General features: G+C 44.1%; 1 protein-coding gene across 1 annotated transcript; it reads left to right on the forward strand.

Moving 5' to 3' along the window:
• The first annotated feature begins 628 nt into the window (after nt 1-628).
• Nucleotides 629-13,288, forward strand: LOC140209480 (mitochondrial adenyl nucleotide antiporter SLC25A24-like). The gene is made up of 5 exons (XM_072277727.1): nt 629-745; nt 4,677-4,784; nt 7,602-7,769; nt 10,608-10,758; nt 13,043-13,288. The coding sequence occupies exons 1-5, from the start codon at nt 644-646 to the stop codon at nt 13,219-13,221; spliced, it is 708 nt and encodes a 235-aa protein (XP_072133828.1). The 5' UTR covers nt 629-643; the 3' UTR covers nt 13,222-13,288.
• The last annotated feature ends 222 nt before the right edge of the window (nt 13,289-13,510 follow it).

The raw sequence follows: 13,510 nt of genomic DNA on the forward strand, positions 1-13,510 counted from the left end.
CACAGCCAGTAATCTTACCTTAAGGACTCTTTATCTCATTACCTCATGTTCTCGTTATTTATTGCTATTTATTTATATTAGCATTTGCAAAGTTTGTTGTCTTCTATGCTCTTGATCTTTCAGTGATTCTGCTTACAGTTATTATCCTATAGATTTACTGAGTATGCCCGCAGGAAAATGAATCTCTGGGTTGTATGTGATGACATATATGTACTCTGATAATAAATTTTACTTTGTTCTTTGAACTTTAACTGTATTGGAATTTTATAAACGTGCTGCAAATACTTAATATCTGGTCATGCTCCTGGATTATAGCAGAGGAATTCCAGCCTCTATTAATATGTTTCCACAAGGCACTGTGTTACACGGTATATTGCAATACCACATTGCAACATCATTACGGCAGTACTTTACAGTACCACATTTTAACTTTGTACTTACTGTATCATCAGACAGCAGAGCATTACAACATCATGTTAAAATACAGAATTAATGTGTTACATTTATTACAGCACAACACTGCAGCTATGTTAGGAGTTTTAATGTAAGTGGTTAGGAAGTGTGGGTAAACGGCTTCTGTCTCTCTTTCCTCTAGGTCAACGCTGCCAAACAGGGTGTGGATCTGCTGGGCAGCTGGAGGTCGATGGTGAAGGAGGGGGGCTACATCTCACTCTGGAGGGGCAATGGAACCAACGTAGCAAAAATAGCACCAGAGACTGGCATCAAGTTTCTGGCTTATGACCAGGTAACTGACTCAGTGAGCCAGGGGGAGAACCTTCCTGGAGGAACCTTCCCAGCCTCGTTTGTCTCAGAGTCCACACTGATGACAATGCCCGTTCTCAGCTAACACGATCTGCTGCACTCTGTCAGGCGATGGCTGACACACTGGACTAGTTTGAAGGGAATGGTGGACTGCTGTTGGTTTTGTCAGACTGTTAGCCTGAGGCTCTGGTCCAGGGACGTTTTGTGACTCAGATGTCTCAATAAGCCAGCACCGAATGGAGTGAATAGGTCAGGCTGGGGCCAGGCGGTTGGTTGGGGTCGTGGAGAGGACGATGCTCGGGCAACATCAACTCTGGTGGTGTCACAGCAAACGAGATGGTCACTGAGCAGTGTTTCAGGAGGACATAACCAATAGAGTGCCGAGGCACGGTTCCCAGGGCGGTCCCCCTGAAAGGTCCCAACCCAGATTGTTGACCGTCCACTGACACTGCCTGTCACACTGAGTCTCTCCAGCAGCTGACTTTCAGCTCCAGATTCCAGTGTCTGCAACCTCTTGTGTCTCCCAGGGCAATGTCGTACAGGGGATCTTCCCTGAAATGCTATTAAAATGTTATTTTAATCTCACTTTACTGATGTGCGGTGCCTCCGATTGGCACCACGCACCTGGGCACACTTCTACGAGCTGGCATAGGTATAGTAACCTGCAAAGGGACAGCAGAAAGATTTGATTCAGAGAGCATTCAATTCTCAGACGGATATAGAAATTCACCCCCATTTGAAGTAAGACACTGGAATCACCCCTCCCTCCAGTGAGGGCAGAATGGTCATGAATAATGGACAGCAAATATAGGCCTTTTGGCTCAAATCATTTATGCTGATCACAATGTCCATCCAAGCCAGTCCCATTTGCTTGCATTTGGCCCATATCCCTCTAAACTCCTTCTTAAGTACCTGTTCAAATACTTTTTAAATGTTGTTGCTGTGCCTGTCTCAACCACTTCCTCTGACAGCCTGTTCCATGTGCGGGCCACCCTCTGTGTAACGAGGTCCCTTTTAAATTTTCTTCTCTCACCTTATAACTATGCTGTTTGTTTTTTTAAATTCCCTTTCCCTGGGATTTTCTTAGTAACTTGCTGCGTGTAAATTGGATTCCAACTTTCCCAAGTTACAACAGGGACATTTCAAAAGTCCTTTGGTGGCTTTGTGAAACTGTGGGAATGACATGTCCCCTTTTATGTTTCCCTGCTGATAAACTAGCCCCTCAGACCGCTCACCCTGGAATCGAATGAGGGCCAGCAATTCGATTGTATAGTGAAATTCTTACCTGCACAACCTGGGCGAATGTCAGTGGTTTTGTGTTTAAATAGTGTGTGCACAGCATGCAAAATTGTGTCCTTGATATCTGTGAATGTTACATGGGATGTATCTCCTGGCGTGCAGTTTGATCTTTGTTCAAAGTTCGCTCCATCTCACAAGTTCCCGGTCAAATCTCTGTTGTGTTTACCTGCTCAGAAAAACAGCAAAGGTTTCTCACAGGAGCCAACCATTCAATGTGCCCGATTCACAGCAGCTGTAATATTTTAAAAAATCTATCTATCCAGTTGTAGAATGATCTGCACAGAAGGTTTGACCATGCCAAAAGCTGTTGGAGGGGCTTTAAAGTTGCTGACACTACTGCAGATCAGTGGCACAGTTAATTCTCTCTGCAGTGATGCCCTGCAGCCAGACAGTCTGCGTGGAGCGAGGAGGAGAGGTTGCAACCGGGGTGGGGGGGGGGGTGCAAAGCTGTACTTGTAAGGTGTAAAGTAGGGGATCCATAAGAGAGTTTGGAAGAAACAGGAAACGTAAGCTTGGAAGAAGACAGCAACAAAGTTTGGCAGCAGTTGATGGTATGTGTATTACTAGAAGTAATTGAGTATTGAGGCCATTATCACCCAGCGTCAGCTGCAGTGGCTGGGGCACGTGATAAGGATGCCCCCATGTCGGCTACCCCGCAGAGTGTTATACAGTCAGCTACATCATGGTGGACACTCAGCTGGAAGGCCAAAGAAGCGCTATAAGGATCAGATGAAGAATGCTTTAAGGAGGAGCAAGATCAGACCCGAGGACCTGGAGGAGGTTGCTGCTGACAGTACCACGTGGCGACAGCTGTGTAGGGACGGGTTTGTATTCTGGAGATGGAAAGAACAACCAGAAGACAGCAGAAGAGAGCCAGGAGAAATGCAGCCACGGTTGCCACCACTACCACATATACATGTCCCACCTGCAATAGAGCTTGTGGGTCCAGGATAGGACTGTACCATCAAAGATCTCACCGTTAAAGGAGTGGACGTCGTCATCGGATTTTGAGGGACAACTGAAGAAGAAGAAGATTACTAGAAGTAGAGGAAATAATGGTGATGAGGTGAGCTCAGGCTGCTGGTGGATATATTAGGAATAGTTATCAAACTGAGCAGCTCAGTAATCTTGGCCTTGAAGAGGGTGATAATGATAACCATGAGGAATGATGATGCTTCGTGGACTTTCTACTCTTCATGTTGAAGGGAATAGAGCATTCTTTTTGAAACTCTTGGATTTCACCATGTGCCCCATCACGGTGTTCTTTACCGTTGAAGGTCGACGTGTCCTGGAGTCGAATCCCAAATGTCAGCGAAGTCCATAGGGCAGAGCCGAAAGTCGAAATCTGGAGCACAGCAAGCCAGGAGATAGAAGTCTAAAGGTAGAGGCCTGGAGAAGTCATCAGGGTCAGGGTCATTGCATCAGAGCTCCATGCAAGTCTGGAGGGTGAGGCCTGATAGTGAAACCTGTGATCAGCAAGGCCTGGGGTGAAGCTCAAATCTGGAGGCCCGATATCTTCAAGTCTGAGAAATCTGGGGCCGTGGACTGGAGGCCCAGAGGCTGTCCGTCTGGGCACTGGAGGTCTGTCTGTGTGCGAGAGGGTGGGTGGGTGTCAGAGTGAGAAAGGGGTTTGTTTTGTGTTGTTGTCTTGTTTCGCTTTGTTGTTGCTGTTGATGCTGTTGTCGTTGTTGCTGTTATTGTTATTGTTGTTGCTGTCGTTGTTGTTGTTGCTGTTGTTGTTGCTGTTATTGTTGATGTTGTTATTGTTGTTGCTGTCGTCATTGTCGTTGTTGCTGTTGTTGTTGCTTTCAATGCCATTGTTGTTGTTGTTATTTTTCAAAGAACAGTTAGTGTAAAGATTTAGTAACAATTAATAACCAAGCCAATTATTTCCATTTCGATCTCTCACTGATTATTCCTGTACCTTGGTCCCCAATGTTGCTTTTGTGGCCAGTTTAGACCAGTCTGTGCAATGTTGTATCACAAAACGGAGGGGTCAGGTTGCAATTCCAAACCTGAGCTTTCCAGTGACCCGGGTCAGTGGTCCAAATGGATTCTCAGACATAGTATAGAGCATCACATGTAGATCTCTCTGTGGCTGTAACTCTACACTGACAGGTCATTCCTACTTGACTCAACTTCCAATGCTATGACAATGATAGTCTGGATATTGGTGCGTCTTACGCTGGAAGTGAAGTGACTGATCATCTTGTGTTGCTGGCAAGGTGGCTGTTGTCAAAACCTGATTTTCATTAAATTGAGTGGCTTACCGTGCCATTTCAAAATGAACTCGTGCTTAAGGACTTGTAGCAGTTGACTAAGTAAGAATAACAGAAGAGTGTTGATGAACCTAATGAGTTTTTACGAACATCCAGTGGCCTGGCGATCACTTTTACTGGAATCTGGATTTTATTAGATTCATTCCTTGAATTTTATTTCACTAGCTGTATGGGTGTGATCCAACCCTTACCTCCAACCATCACCCCAAGTCATAGTAAACTGGTCCACCAGCTTAGTCGCAGTGCCACTGTAACCCAGCAACATTAAATAAATTAACAGAGAAATGTTCTGTTGCTTCCATCCTTATGGTAACGGTGATAATTCCTTTTGAACAGTACAAGAAGCTTTTCTCTGACAACCGGGCCAAGCTGGACATCCATCAACGCTTTGCTGCAGGATCTCTGGCTGGAGTCACTGCTCAGACCATCATCTATCCCATGGAGGTAGGGTCTACAGGGCTTCTGAAGATTCCAACATGGGACCTGTATATGTTAATCCAGGTTCATTAACATTAGAAGATTTCAATTTCCCAAACTCACATAATGAGCAATGTCCTAACGAGCAGATAATCTGCTGAGGTTAAGTCATAGAATTGGTTAGCAGTGTTGTTGGACAAATCACAGATGGTGATAATTCAGTTTATTCGAGTAAGATAGTACACTTGGTTGAGTGGTGCCACAACAGCCTCTCAGTCAGTGTCAATAACACTAAAGAATTGATTTCTGACTTCAGGAAGGGGAAGGGGGTGGACTTGTGCAAATCTACATCGAGGAGTCAGTAATGGGAGGAGTAAGCAAGTTTAAATTCCAGGATGTTAACATATCAGATAACTTGTCTTGAACCCGGCATATAGATGCAATCACAAGGAAACTGTGCCAATATCTTTACCTTCTTAGGAGGTTCTGTTTGTCACCAGACATTCAAACAAACTTCTACAGAAAGGCTGCATCACAGTCTGGTACGGCAATTCAAATGTGCAGCAACATAAGAATCTGCAGTCAGTAGAGGATATAGCCCAATACGTCACAGACGCATCCCTTCCCACCAATCCACAGCCTCAAGAAGGCCACATCCATCGTCAAAGATCCCCAGCATCTGAGTCATACTCATCTCTTACCTGCCCATCACCTCCCCCTTCCCTTTCTTCCATGGTCTTCTACCCTCTCCTATCAGATTCCCCTTCTCCAGCCCTTTATCTTTTTCACCGACCAGTTTCCCAGCTCTTTATACCTCACCCCTCGCCCTCTCCTGCTTTCACCTATCACCACCTTATACTTCTTCCTCCCCTCCCCCCACCTTCTTGCTCTGACCTGTCAGCTTTCATTCCAAATAGATGCTGCCTGGCCTGCTGAGTTCCTCCAGCATTTTGTCTGTATTGCTTGAGCAAAAAATGAGGTTGTGTTCATGCATGGGTTGATGGTCTGTTTGGAAATGTTATGGCAGAGGGGAGAAAGCTGTTCCTAAAACACAGGAAGTCAAAGAGAATTGGAGTAGAAAGGTAAGGACCTCCTGCTTCACAGTGCCAGGTTTTAATGAGACCATACTTGTTATGTGCAGTTTGGGTTTCTAGTTTAAGGAAGGGTGTATTTGCTCTGGAGGTTTTACCAATGTGTATTGACTTAATAGGTTGGTGTCCAAGAGGGTAGCTGAGTACAGTGGACTCACGCCACTGTAGTTACTAAAACGAGATCTTATTGAAAAACATAACATTGCATTTTGAAAAATCCGAGTGTTAAAATGTGATAAAGCACATACACCAAGAAATACAAATTTAATTAAAAATGTTAAACATTTAGTACAAGATGTGAAAAGATTAAGATAAAGTATGAAAACTTAAATAAAATCCTTGGCAACTTAGCAGTTACACAAAAAAGGAGAGTCTCATAATATTCCTTTTAGAGGTCCAGAGAGATTGTTAAACTGTGCACCGTGAAAAGTTCACTTATACTTCACACAAAGTCTGCAAACACCTGAAGGATCAGATATCAGAGAGCTACTGTACGTGGCAATGTCTGTGGAAATTGAAGAACTCCAAGCAACCTTCGGGTTCTTGCACTTAACAGAACATACAAATATACTGGTGATTGTGGCCAGGGTCACAATGTGACAGCAGCATAATTGACCTTTGCCGTCATTCTATTGATACAGTGCTCATCTGTACAGTGCCCCTGTGACCCAGGCGGGTTGGGGGTCCCGTAGCCATAACCATAACCGTAATGAATGATACAAAACCCAGTCCCGTTGGTCGAAAAGGGATGCACAAGTGGAGGCTGGTTGGTTCTTCCACCTTGTTTAAGAGTCCAGAACTTGAGGTGTTGGGGAGACATCGCTTCACACAAGTAGCTGTGATATCTTGAAGTTCTCCAGACAAGAGAGCTTGTGGAAAATCTTAAGGAATGTAGGGTTGAGGTGGGAATGAGGGTTGGTCGGGTGATCAGATGCAGTCTTATTTAGTGATAGTTCCTAGGCTTTACGGCTTTTGACCCACAAGTATTTTTTACTTTCTAAAGCAATGGCATTCTGACGAGTGATGCCCAAGATCTGGCACAAAGCACCAAACACTTATAGATGATTTATAGTTTATCAGAATGTGCTTGCATATAGGATCCATACCTCCTTGGCTTTAATGAGTTTTGTGTACTGTTAACCAAGGTTAAAACTTGTTCAAAAATTCTGTATAAATATTCCTGTTATCACATTTACTCCACTATTAGTCAGAAGTATCACATTTACTGCACTCCACTATTAACACTGTTTTGTGTCATGCCCTCATCCTCTAGATGTTTGCGTTAAACATTGCCTACCATTCGTCTGTTCCTTTCGCTCATTGAGAGGATAGTGAGTGTCGTGCTATCCTCGCAATTGCTCACAACAGCTGAGCTTTGTGTCCATTATAAACTTTGCACCCAGCCTGGTAAAATAAATATATCAAAAGAGGGAGCAACTCTACTGTTGCACCTCCCTTCAGTCTCAGCTCATTTTACTGTAACTATATTGAATTCAGATCTTCGATATATTAGATTTCATCAAAAACTTTTTGGAAGCCCATGTTAAAAAAATTAAATAACCACATTCACCTGCATTATATTTTTGCTTTCTTCTCTAGGAATCTCAAATGGATACACGAGGTCTATACATTACAGAAAAAAAACATATTTCTGAAAATTATTTTGACTATTGTTTGGAGAAATCTCTTTACTCCAGAGTTATTGATATCTATTGAGGTCACAGGATCTAACGAGGATTTCTAACTGGTCTAGGTAATAAAGACGAGACTGGCACTTGGAAACACAGGGCAGTACAAAGGGTTCCGGAATTGTCTCAACACTATCATCAAAAATGAAGGCTTGTCCAGCCTCTACAGAGGTTACCTTCCAAACCTATTTGGCATCATTCCTTATGCAGGGATTGAGCTTACTGTCTATGAGGTAAGTTTCAAAGCAAGGTAGTTTGGATTTCGTGAGAGATGTTTGGGGTGATTTTAGGAGAACGATGAACTATCTTACTGAGACATACAGAATCTTGAGCAGCTGGACTGTAGTTGTTAAACTGTTTTCACTTGTGGGAGAATCTTAAATGGAAGCATCAGTTACAAGATTAAGAGGTGGTCATTTAAAACTGAGGTGTATTGGAAAATGGTGTATTGGAGACTGAGGTGTACTTCTTGAAAATGATGTTGAATCTGTGGAATTCGTCATCCTAGAGTGTTGTGGGGAATGATTACTGGGAGTATTGAGAAGGATCAGGGAAATTTTGGGCAATGGGAACTGGCATAGAAGATCATTTTGGGTGATGGGGCAGCCTTGCAGGACCAAATCCTTCTGGTTTTGAAAATCCATGAACTCTTGTTTTAAAGCCCCTCTGTTTTTTGGAAGCTCGGTCCAAAAGCAGTAAACAAAAGAACTTCAGTAGTACATCAACTCTCTATGCTCTTGGTTGTTGCATTGCTTTTCATGTGGGACTATCATCCAGACTAAATATTCACCTGAGGTGTGGGTGGGCAGTCCCAGCAGATGAGCCTCGGATCCAGAATTACCCGGGTGTGCTCTTCCAGGAAACTGGCATTGTGAGAAAAGCTGGGAAATATTAAAGTCACTTTAGAAAAAGGCTTTTGAAAACCACATGTTGTCCCAAAATGCTACTGAGATACGACTGAAACATAGTAGGAAGTAATGGAGACAGTTTATAAACAAAAGGCTCTCATAAGAAGCAAGATGACAGTGACCAATTGATTGTGATCAGGTTACTGGACACCATTCTCTCCCAGAATTACACACGTGCGTGTGATTTGTTTAATGTAATGAGTTTGTTGTAGTAAAATGTGCCAAGATGCAGTGAAGAACTTTTTTTTTGCGTGACATCCATGCAGATCATCGGGTTAGTACAAAGGAGAAGTAATAACAGAATGCAGGATGAAGTGTTAAAATTACAGAGAAAGTGCAGAGCGGGTGGACAATGAGGTGCAAGGCCATGACAATGTAGACTGTGAGATCAAGAGTCAGTCTTACCGTACAGGAAGTCCACTCAGTAGTATTGTAAGAGTAGGACAGAAGCTGTCCTTGAGCTTGCTGGTACGTGCTTTCAGGCTTTTGTATCTTCTGCCTGATGGGAGGGGGGAGAAGAAGAACGTCTAGGTTGGAATGGTTATGTTGTCTGCTTACTAAGGCAGTGGGAAGTGTGGAGAGAGTTCATGGTTCATGTAATCACCTTGGTACCAACAAGAGTGGTATCCTCTCACAGGTCCTCACTGATGGTGTGGTTCAGAACTCTGTCTTCACATGCTAAGCAATGGTTCACATTTGGCCTTACAGGGAGATTCCTAAAATTGGGTTTAAACCCACAACCATCTGACTCAGAGGGAAAGTTCCACCCACTGAGACCTGGTCAACATTGCAAAGGAAATGAAGAACTTACTTAAGTTAAAAATATCCAAGAATTGTGTCCAAATTGTTGAACCACACTTCCCTTTATCTTTGTTCAGTGCAGTGGCCATAAATGTGGCTGTTGGTTTGTTAGAATCAAAGAGCAATAGAGCATGGAGATTGGCCATGCTGCCCATCCAGCTAGTCCTAATTTTCTGCATTAGGCCCATCTGAAAGCCCCACCCCTCCATGTACCCACCCAAGTACTTCCTAAGTGTTTCTGTTGTACCTGCCTCAACCACTTCCCCTGGTAGCTCACTCCATGCACTGACCAGTCTGTGCATGAGAAAGTTGCCCGTTAGGTCCCTTTTAACTCTCTTCCCTCTCACCCTAACCCTATATATATGCTCCCCAATCTTGGACGTGTTACCACCCATCTTACCTCTGCCACTAATAATTTTAAACACCTCTATAAAATCACCCCTGATGCCCCCATGTTCCAGTAATAAAGGCCTACCCTGACCAACATCTCTGTATAATTCAGGCTCTCTTGTCCTGACAACATCCTTGTAAATCTTCTCTGCACTCTATCCAGTCTAATCATACCTTTCCTATAACACAATGACCAAAGCTATACACAGTACCCCAAATCCAGCCTCACCAGTGACTTACACGACTGCAATGTAATGTTCAACTCCTATATTCAACGCCTTGACGATGGTCTGCTGGCTCAACACTCTTTTCACCACCCTTCTACCCGTAAGTCCGCTTTCAGTGAACGACACACTTGTAGACCAAGGTCCCTCTGTTCCATTGTGCACCCTAGAGCCTAATTCATTGTGTACAGAAAGTATTGACAGGCTGTTTTTTTACAGAGCGTGGTGAGTGTGTGCAAAATGATAATTGAGGCAGGTACTTTGGGGATACCTAAGAGACTTTCAGATAGGCACATGAATCTAGATTGATCTTGGCATGGGTTAAAGTGTTGGCACAACATCGAAGGCTGAAGAACTTCTGTGTTCTAAGTTCTGTAGCAACCAGAGTCCTCCTGTGTATGGCGACTAAAATGATCAGCTCACACACTTAGCTCACGGTCTACCACATCATGGCCTTGTACTTTATTTTGTACCTGCACCGCACTTTCTCTCTAATGGGAACATTATATTTTGCATTCTGTTATTTTTCTATTCTACTATGTCAACGTTCTGACACGATGGACTCATGCTAAACTAATTTTTTCACTGTACCTCGGTACGAGTGACAATAATAAACCAATTTACCAACTGACCTTCCTAACCTCCGACTGAGAAATATTTGGCATGTTTATAACAATAGCGAACTGCCATATTTGTTTTACATGTTGCCTTTTTCTAGCGATGTGCATTACTTACTATTTCTTGCCAGGTTTTGAAGAAAGCTTATTGTCAGAGGTACAGTGAAGAGCCAAATGAACCTGGAGTGTTCATCCACCTTGGCTGTGGCACCATCTCCTGCACCTGTGGGCAGCTGGGTAGCTACCCCCTGGCGCTCATCAAGACCAAGATGCAAGCACAAGGTGAGCCTTCTCGCACCTTCAGGTCTAGGCCCCCACAGGGAGCTCGTTGCTAATGGATGTGTGAGGTGACTGCTTTCTGAATAAAATCACCGAGAATCTGGGTACCTGGCTGAAAAGGTCTCTCAATTACATGGAGAGAACCTGTCTCTTGGCCTCTAAGGTATAAATTATTGGCAGAAGCAAACCATAAGGGAATAGTGACTGAAGAAGCACAGGAAACATGGAGAGCTTATAGATTGCAATAAGTCCCATGATGGCATTTCCGGCATCAAGCATTTTCTTGATATTCCAGTTTTGTGAATTGTGTGATACCTGAGCTGCCGCTCAGAAATCTCTCTGAAACTGGACTCAGAAATGATCTGGCAGCAGACAAGGTGTGTACCAGAGGGTAACATCACAACACCCAGTGCCACCTCCTAATCCAGAGGGTTCTCCCCCATGCTGCCTTATACAGGAGGCAAGTAGCTGAGAGTGGGTTGGGGGGGGGGCGCTTGGTCTGGGAGTAAGGGACTTGGTGATTGCCTGCTCTAAGAGATGTGATTGCAGGTTGTGGGCAGGCAAGGTGCAGCCACCTACTTTCCCGTTGCGAATGTTGTAAAGTAAGCAGCAAGTACCTAACAAAACGTTCGAAGTGCTCCAAACCAAGTAAGCAGTAATTTGAAGAACTGCCCTGAAAGCTGTGCATTTCTGAGCAGGTCCAGTATCCCAACCCAAATGGAGCAGTGGCATTGCAGGATTAGCCTTTGTGCTCTAATTTTACCTGCTTTCCGCCCATTTAACTGTTCCAGCCCCACGGCCCAATGGTCCATGAGAATGGCTGCAGCAGTTTTGCTTTTCATTGAGAAACCCGGAAGGATGATTGGGAAGCATGGAGACCCGGCTATCCAAAGCCAGATGGGTTGCCTCTTACCAATCTGATGGGTCTCCTGTTGCCTCTCCACTGGGCAGCGGATTTGCTACCTGTCCCTGTTTCCCGAGAGGAGCTAACTCAACCCTATCCCATCTTCAGATTTGGGACAGAGTTTGAAATTTAAATCCTCAAACACACGGAATCTTGCGGTTACATTCATTTATTTATTGAGATCCAGTGCAGAATCGGCCCTTCCATCCCTTCCAGCCTAGCCGCCCAGCAATCCCCTGATTTAATCTTAGCCTAATCACAGGACAATTTACAATGACCAATCAACCTACCAACCGGTAAGTCTTTGGACTGTGGGAGGAAATTGACACAGTCACGGGGAGAACGTACAAACTCCTTACAGGCAGCCATGGGAATTGAACCTGGGTCCCTGGTACTGTAAAGCGTTGTGCTAACCACTACACTGTCATGCTGCCCATACTACTGCCCAAATGTCTGGTTACTTGCAGGGTTCAGGTTTTGCCTGTTTACATCCACCCCCAGCCCCCCATAGTATTTTCATTAACTTTAGCAAGATGCTCAGAACCACTTAGAAATTTCTCTTGGTGATGACAATGTCACTCCTGGAAGCAAAGCACCGCAGCACGCCATGTTATAAAACTTCAACAGTCCTTTTCCAGGGTAGAAATATCAAAAACTAGAACACATGCATTCAGTGTTGGGGTGGGGGGGGGGGGAGAAAGTTTAAAGGAGACGTGAGCGGCAAGCTTTTTACAGCGAGGGGCGGGCACCTGGAACAGGTTGCCAGGGGTAGTGGTGGAAGCAGATAGGATGAGGGATTTCAGGAGCATTTAGGCATATGAATACACCGGGAACTGAGGGATTTGGATCAGATGGAGATTTAGTTTAACTTGGCATCGTTGTTGTCACAATCACTGCAGGTCGAAAGGCCTGTTTCTGTGCAGCGCTGTTCTAGGTTGTATTATGGTAACCAAAGTGAACGGCAGAGCCTGATAATTAGCTGCACAGTTCATGGATTGCTTCCACATCTCCCACCCCTGCTGCACGACACCCTGGTGTGCTAGCAAAGCTTGCAGTTATTCAGGCAACTCAGCAATTAGTCTCTTAGAACTGAGGACTACGTATGGAACCTAGAGACCTATAGGAATGTGCAGGAAATGAAGTGATCTGGGAGATGGACAGGCAGGGGAATTTTAATAGATTTAGCTTTGTGTTCAGCACAGTCATCATGGACCAAAGGGCCGGTTCCTGTGCTTGCAATGTTTGACGATTTATGTTCAATGATTGTGGAATTAAGTCAATATGTCATCAATTTTCTATAATATAGTCCAATAAGTTCTGGATAATTATGAAAATCGTACACATAGAATGAACCTTGATTTGAAGCAATGTTTCTTTCTGTAGTCATTGCCAAAGATGGGGCCAAGGCAAGCATGCTTCAACATATCAGCACTATCATGCAAGAGGAAGGCTGGAGAGGTTTTTATCGAGGATTCACACCCAACTGCATGAAGGTTGTCCCTGCTGTGGGCATCAGCTTTGTCGTCTATGAACAGATGAAAAATCTCCTTGGCATCAATTAATCAACACTAATATGTCTCAAACACATTTTTCCCAACCTACTCTTTGATCCGGACCAGCAATGCAATAACTAACAAACAGGAGAGGAAATCGAATGACCAAACTACAAAAACCACTTCAGAGATCTGAACAGCCAACAAAGTGAAAGAACAAGCAGCCAGATATGGGCAGACAAGGACCATTTAACTAACTGTTATTTCAGATCAAACTTCAACTTCTAAACTTAATCAGTAATCGCAACAAACTTATCCACCAGAAGTCATCTTGCTATCTAACTTATTTAGGACAATC

The sequence above is a fragment of the Mobula birostris genome, chromosome 14, assembly GCF_030028105.1.
Source record: "Mobula birostris isolate sMobBir1 chromosome 14, sMobBir1.hap1, whole genome shotgun sequence".
In the NCBI taxonomy this organism is placed as follows: domain Eukaryota; kingdom Metazoa; phylum Chordata; class Chondrichthyes; order Myliobatiformes; family Myliobatidae; genus Mobula; species Mobula birostris.